Consider the following 6,832-nt stretch of genomic DNA (forward strand, 5'->3'; position numbering starts at 1 on the left):
TTCATTGCTCATTTGTGTCTCATGGCTGCTGCAGACACCTGGTCCTTTCAGATGATAAAATGTCATGAGAACTTAGCAGTTCCCCAAATTTGTGATGGTCGCTTGAGTACCAGAAATCTAATTTTTTAGGAACATCATCTTGTTTTGTTTTTCACAAGGAAGTAAAGGTTTTAATCCAGTTGGTAAAGTGTTCCTTATTTCCAGGTGCATGGAAAACACCTGGGGAGCTTTTCTGGACCCAGTTTTGGAGATTCCACATCAATGGGTCTGTGTTGGGTTGGAGTGTTTGCAAGCATGAATTTTTCTGAGTCTCACTTTCTTCATCTGGGACATGGGGACGCCAATGGAAGCAGCTCCACAGGCTTGTGAGCCTTCAGTGAGATGAAGGGTGTAAAGTACTAGTAGAGGACCTGCCAGGCAATTGCACGCTTAATAAAGGCCAAGTATTGTCATTAGAATTGGAGAGAGTCCCTGCTTAATAACCTTGCAGCATCTGTTATTGCAATGCCTACTTCAGGAAGACTATTCCAGGCCGTAATTATCCTTTGGTTCATATGGGAAACTGCAACAAGCAGATTATATTTGGATATACAATTTCTACTATTGAAATTATTTTACTGTGGTGAGAATTCTTTGCCTCATGTTCCCAATTGGAATACATCCTGGTGGAGTATCGGACTATGTATAGCTTAAAATAGTGCAATAAAAACTTAAGGGGGGATGAATAAATTGGAAGGTTGCGATGAACAGATACAGACTATTATATAGATAATCGATAAAAAACAAGGACCTACTATATATAGCCCAGGGAACCATAGTCAATATCTTGGAAAAGAATCTCTAAAAGAATAGATGTCTGTGTACGCGTATAAATGAATCACTTTGTTGTACACTTGAAAGTAACACAACATTGCAATCAACTATACTTTAATAACATATAAATAAATAAACCTAAAAAATTGATCTTGGGGAAGCAAGACTACACATGTACTGGATCAACGTGTGGAAATCCACATCTCCTTCACTGCAGGAGAAAGTGTAAACTGTGTAGTCTTTTTTTTTTCCTTTCAGTTTTATGGAGAAATACTTAACATAGAGCAGTGTATGTGTTTAAGGTGTGAAACGTAATGATCTGACTGACGTACATCATGACATGACTATCACCATAAGTTGAGTGAACATCCATCATCTCACAGGGACACAACAGTAAAGAACAGAAAAAATGTTTTGTTTGTCATTGTGATGGGAGCCAAGATTTACTCTCTTTTCTTTTTTATAACTGTATTATTTATTTATTTATTTATTGGCTGTTTTGGGTCTTTGTTGCTGCTCACGGACTTTCTCCAGTTGTGGCAAGTGGGGGCTACTGTTCATTGCTGCGTGTGGGCTTCTCATTGCAGTGGCTTTTCTCGTTCCAGAGCACGGGCTCTAGGCGAGCTGGCTTCAGTCGTTGTGGCACGTGGGCTCAGTAATTGTGGCAGACGAGCTTAGTTGCTCCGCAGCATGTGGGATCCTCCCAGACCAGGGCTCGACCCTGTGTCCCCTGCATTGGCAGGCGGATTCTTAACCACTGCGCCACCAGGGAAGCCTGAGATTTACTTTCTTAACAACTTTCATTTATAACATGTAGCATGTTAATTATCTTTATCATGTTGTATATTATTCCCTAACACTTACTTCTCTTATAAGTGGAAGTTTTTACCTTTTGGCTACCTGCATCTAATTCTTCCCCCCAATCCCACCTCTGCTTTGGTAGCCATAACTCCGATCTCTTTTTCTATGAATTTGTTTGTTTCTTTTTGAAGTATAATTGACTTACAACACGACGTTAGCTCCTGGTACACAAGACAGTGATTCAATATTTCTATTCATTTCAAAATGACCCCCAGGCTAAGGGTAGTTTTCAACTGTCACCATACAAGGATATTACATAATTGTAGGCTGTACTCCCCACACTGTTCATTTCATATATGCCAAGATACCTAGGTGCCCATCAATAGATAAAGTGTGATATGTATATATATATATATATATATACACACACACACATATACATGAATATTAATGAACCATAAAATGTATAGTGTTTTGGGGAACAGTTAGGTGGGATATTCCAACTTTACATAAGATGTCTCCTTTGTATGCCTTGTATTTCCACATTAGGACACATAAATATATATATAAATATATATATATATATAATGCTTGATGTATTTCAAAGCATTACAGAGTGTATGATGTATATCCACAGCAAAATGTTTGAGAACCAAAAACCCCAAACTTGATAAAGCTTCACCTCTTGGATTTGGTTAAATAAATTATAAACCATTTGTGTAACGGAATTTTAGATAGTAGTTGTTTTTTAAAAAGCAAAGAAGATACTAACCTGAAAAGCATTCCAAGACATAATGTGAAATGAATAAAGCAAATTAATACATATAACTTCATTTCTGGAAACAAAGTATGTATTTCAATATTCACATATGTGTGTATGTAAAAACATAAAAACAGGACGTAGAAAAATACATAGCAAACTGGGAACATTGATTTCTTCCTGGAAGAGTACTCTGGATATGCCTGTATCGTTTGTATTGTTCACCACAAGAATTCATTCTTGTGTGTGTTGTGTGAAAATGAACTTTGACACATTATGTTAACTCACTGATGGTCGTCACGTCTCGGTCACTTTTCGAGAGGAGTTCAGGAGTCCTCTCCTTGCCAAGAGTGCTGCTTCAAAGCATTCTCCCGCAAGCTCTTTGGGGATTTCCAGCCCAGGTCTCAAAATCAAGGCCACGGTTCATACCAGCCTGGGATCTGGCTACCTCGGGTTGGGATCAGGGCTCGCCCTTTGCTGTGCTCTGTGCTTCCTGGGGACATTGGTCTCCACCCTGGACTGAGCTCCCTCTTCGGGTACCCTGGTCTCTCCTGCAGACCAAGGGGTCAGTCTTGGGTGCTGGTACCCTTTGCCCCTGCAGAGATTCTGAGATGCTGGGTGGAGCTAACTGCCCTCCTCGCTTGGCTTGCGGAGTCTTTCTCTGCTCTTAGGGTGGCTTGTCCAGGCCTCCCCACAGGAGGTCCTAACGTGCTTGTCTGAGCTCTGACCACCAAGGACAAAGCAGACTTTCTCTCCACTCCCACAGTCAGTGGGATTTTACCTGCACACCCCTTCGCAAAGATTTTGTAATTGGGATAAGAAACAGGGTGAGCTCCTACACAGGCCCCTATCGAACCTTTAGTGTCCTTCTGCTGTGGTTCTGCTCACGTAGCTCACCCACACAGCCTTCCCTCCAGGAACCTCTTGGCATGGAGCAGGGCAGGCTCAGAGACCACCAGTCACCAAGATGGACCATGTCTCCCCACCCCCACGGGCCCTGGTCGGCTTGTGATCTTTGAACATAACTAGCATTGTGGTTCCACCCTCAGCTCTGGCGGTGACTCAAAACGACATTCACCATCCTTGTGTAGCCGGACCTGCAGGAGACCCCAGATGGTCCCTGACAATCAGCACCTCGCTTCATAGTTGAAGCTTGCACTCTGAAATTCTAATTTATGAAGAGAAAATTCTTTCCTTCGACCATGATTCCTAAAGTCATCAGAGAAACCAGGATGAAGCTGTGATGCAGCAATGAACGAAGGGCTCAGAAATGTTCCTGAACTCTCCATTTTGGGATATGTATCTCCCAGAAACCACTCCCTAGTCTGAGAAACCAGTTGTGAAATTGAACAAGGAAACTAGAACATCTGAGGGTACGCCCTTGAGAGCTTATCATTTGGATCCTCTGCCTGCTCTACTGCCTCCCGCCCCACCCTCCTTTCCGGTGACCCTGAGAGTATAAAGTGGGGCTGGGCTCTGCCCCTGCATCACATCCAAGGCCAACATGAAGACCGGCACCATCTTTGTCCTGGTGGCTTTCATCGTCATGGGGCTGCAGGTGGCCTGTGCTCAGAGACCTCCTTCCATAGGTGAGGGGGCTGAGGGCATCCTCCCTGAGAGCAGAGAAGGCTGAGCCCAGTGTTAGGCCTGGGGATGGTTTGGCAGTGAAGCAGCCATGTACCCACAGCAGAGTAGAGATTTGGCATTGAGCACACCAAATTCCTTTGATCTAAAGGAGCGATCACCCTGAGTTTCCCACTGTTTTTATCAGATTGGGTTGGGTCTGATTAGAAATTGTGAGTAAAATGTAGGGTTCTCTCTGGTTAGGATATGTGCCCAGGATGTGCGACTGCAAAGAGAGCTGCAGGACAAACACAGGGTGTGTTGTGAGGTGGGGAGATGGAGCTCTATGTAAGCAGAGAGTTTTCTAATACCTTCTTATAAGGTGGGAAGAAGAGGGTTATGAGTGTGCAGGTGTCCTGTCCCCTGAGACCATGCAGCCTTTGGAGCAGGGAGAATATTCTCCGGAGGCCCAGAGTGTGGGCTTAAGCATGAGAGTGGAGCAGTGGAGGCTGAGGGAGGAGTGCAGAGCACCAAGGAAGCCATGGGAGAGGCAGGAGTCCTGCCAGCGATGAGGGCTTCAGACCTCCAGGATCAGGGGCTTGCTCTTTGTTCTCATGCGTGTGTTAGTGAGCGTTCTACACTCTACAAAAATCATCGTATGTTTCAGGACGACCGAGACCTGGACGATGCCCAAATCTGTTGCTGGCTGTCAACGGGCCTTGTTCAAACCAGTGCACACGAGATAGTATGTGTCCCAGGCCAAAGAAATGCTGCTTATTCGGGGGCAAATGTCTTACCTGCCAAAATCCTGTCTTCTGGGTAAGTGCAAATCAGCCAAGAGTTGGCCAAGGTTGCAGACAACACCCCAGTGGACTTTGCTGGGGCAGAGGGCTGCTCACACGTCCACTTGTCATGGGAGTCCAGACAATTCCAAGAGAAAGGGGCGGGAAACATGGCAGAAGGACAGCTGGCTGCATTATCTACAGCCTTCTCCTAGAAGGGAAGCCCTATGCCAGGACAACCCTGATGAGTTTGGTTGAAACAGGTATCCACAACCTGCGATTCGCAGGTCATTATTAACCAAGGGACTCTCACTTTCCTTCTCCTCCCCCACAAAAGGGGCTCAAGTCTTCCTGGATAAAGGGTCCTCCTGGGAGGAGGGAGGAAGGGCAAGGGAACCCCAAGTGATTGAGTATCTCCTGTGTCAGGCAGGCATTGTGCTGCAATGGAAACAGAAAACAAACACAACGGGTGAAGGAGACAGACCGAGATAAAGATTTACAACCTACTGTGACCAGCGCTTTGTACCGATTTCTCCTAAGATCTGTGGGAGCAAAGAGAGGAGTTACTGGCTATGCTTGGGTGGAGAGGGATTAGGAAAGTTGTCAGAGAGTAGAGAACATCAAGGGAGGGTGTAAAGGTGCATAACATTTGCTGGAAGAAGGCAGGGCAGTTCTGACAGTGGCAGGAAGGTGGGCTCTCTTGGAGATGGGGACGTGATGGGGGGAGGTAGGGTTTGCAATGTCTCGGGGGGTGGTGGAGGGTCATCCCTGCCAGAGTCCAGTGAGGAATGAGCTTCCTGCTGAAGAGTATGAGAGTCTGCTGGAGGCTTCTAAGCAGAGGACATGTCATGATTGAATGTCTATTTTAGGAGGCTGGCCCTGGTGACCATGTGAAAGCTGGACCTGTCGCTGAGTGAGCCTGCCTGGAGACCAGCCCCCAAAGATTGCTCATGAACCCATGAATTCGATGCTGAGCATAACAACAAGACCTGCACATCCACTCCTCCCTACTTCCTGTCCCTGGAATTGGAGCCCTCGAAGATGGAGCTCTCAAATGGTCGAATGATGGCTTTCTAAAGGGCTTGTGCCCAAAATAAACTCTATCTGTGGCATTCTTCAGGCTTTGTCATTCTTCCCACGTAGGCATTCTGGTGGATTCTCTGTGGTCTTAGCAGGACTGTATGTGCACAGTGCAGGGAGCGCATGAATACAAGGCACACAGGATTCCAATAGATGAGAGGCAGTTGCTCCCAGCTAGTTCTTTTCCTCCTCCCATGTCTGTGTCTCTAGACACAGCAGAAGGCGCCAGAATATTTTCTCAAGCATTCTGTGAATATGCCTGTGGTCAAGGAGAAAACGTGATGACTCTGTAGCGAATAGCAGGCCAGTTGGAGCAGCCTTTCTTAGGGCGAGAGTTGGAGGAACAGGAGCAGGAGCAAGCGTGGGGATACCCCAATCTAAGGCAACACACGGACATCTAGCAGGACCAGATGCCTAACTCCGGGACAGCGACTCTCATCCTTGGGATGTGGGGCTTTGGGTGACCTGAGTTGGAAGTGCCAGCTCCTGTCCTGGAGTGATGAGGAGTCAGGATCCAGTTAGGAGATAGGGTCTGGGGATGGAGCCTTTGATTGCAACTTTACCTGAAGCAGAGGATACACCTTGGTGTCCCAAGGAAGCCCTGACAAAATGATGGTGTGGACTGACTGCTGCAAGCTTTATCTCTCCCAGCTCTCCATTCGCTTCTTTCCACTGATGTCCCCCCACTTGGCCTGCTGAGTGTGGTCTTCCATATGTGTGTGTCCCTGTCCCAACATGGCTCTTGCTTCTCATACAGCACATCTTCCAACCACAGTGTCCCATGGCCTCACCTGTCTGTGCATTGGAATGCGGGCATATTAGCACTGAAATCCCCTGTAACTGGCTGGTCGTCCCCATTCCGCACCCTCCCATGCTCCAGTGTCCCTTGCTCATGTATGGGAATTAGTGAGCAAACCTCCAAAGTATTTTCAATCAACTTCACCTACTATCTGCCATTCTGAATGCCAAGGCATGACCTCCCCCTGCAAAGATCCTTGAGGATGGCATCTTCCCCTTATGTTTCTGCCTTCCA

At 46.4% G+C, this 6,832-nt stretch overlaps 1 protein-coding gene across 1 annotated transcript; it reads left to right on the plus strand.

Moving 5' to 3' along the window:
• The first annotated feature begins 3,812 nt into the window (after positions 1 to 3,812).
• LOC130840787 (WAP four-disulfide core domain protein 18-like) lies at positions 3,813 to 5,836 on the plus strand. The gene is made up of 3 exons (XM_057716695.1): positions 3,813 to 3,963; positions 4,605 to 4,756; positions 5,589 to 5,836. The coding sequence occupies exons 1-3, from the start codon at positions 3,879 to 3,881 to the stop codon at positions 5,634 to 5,636; spliced, it is 285 nt and encodes a 94-aa protein (XP_057572678.1). The 5' UTR covers positions 3,813 to 3,878; the 3' UTR covers positions 5,637 to 5,836.
• Positions 5,837 to 6,832: the final 996 nt, after the last annotated feature.

Source organism: Hippopotamus amphibius, chromosome 17 (genome assembly GCF_030028045.1).
Source record: "Hippopotamus amphibius kiboko isolate mHipAmp2 chromosome 17, mHipAmp2.hap2, whole genome shotgun sequence".
NCBI lineage: Eukaryota > Metazoa > Chordata > Mammalia > Artiodactyla > Hippopotamidae > Hippopotamus > Hippopotamus amphibius.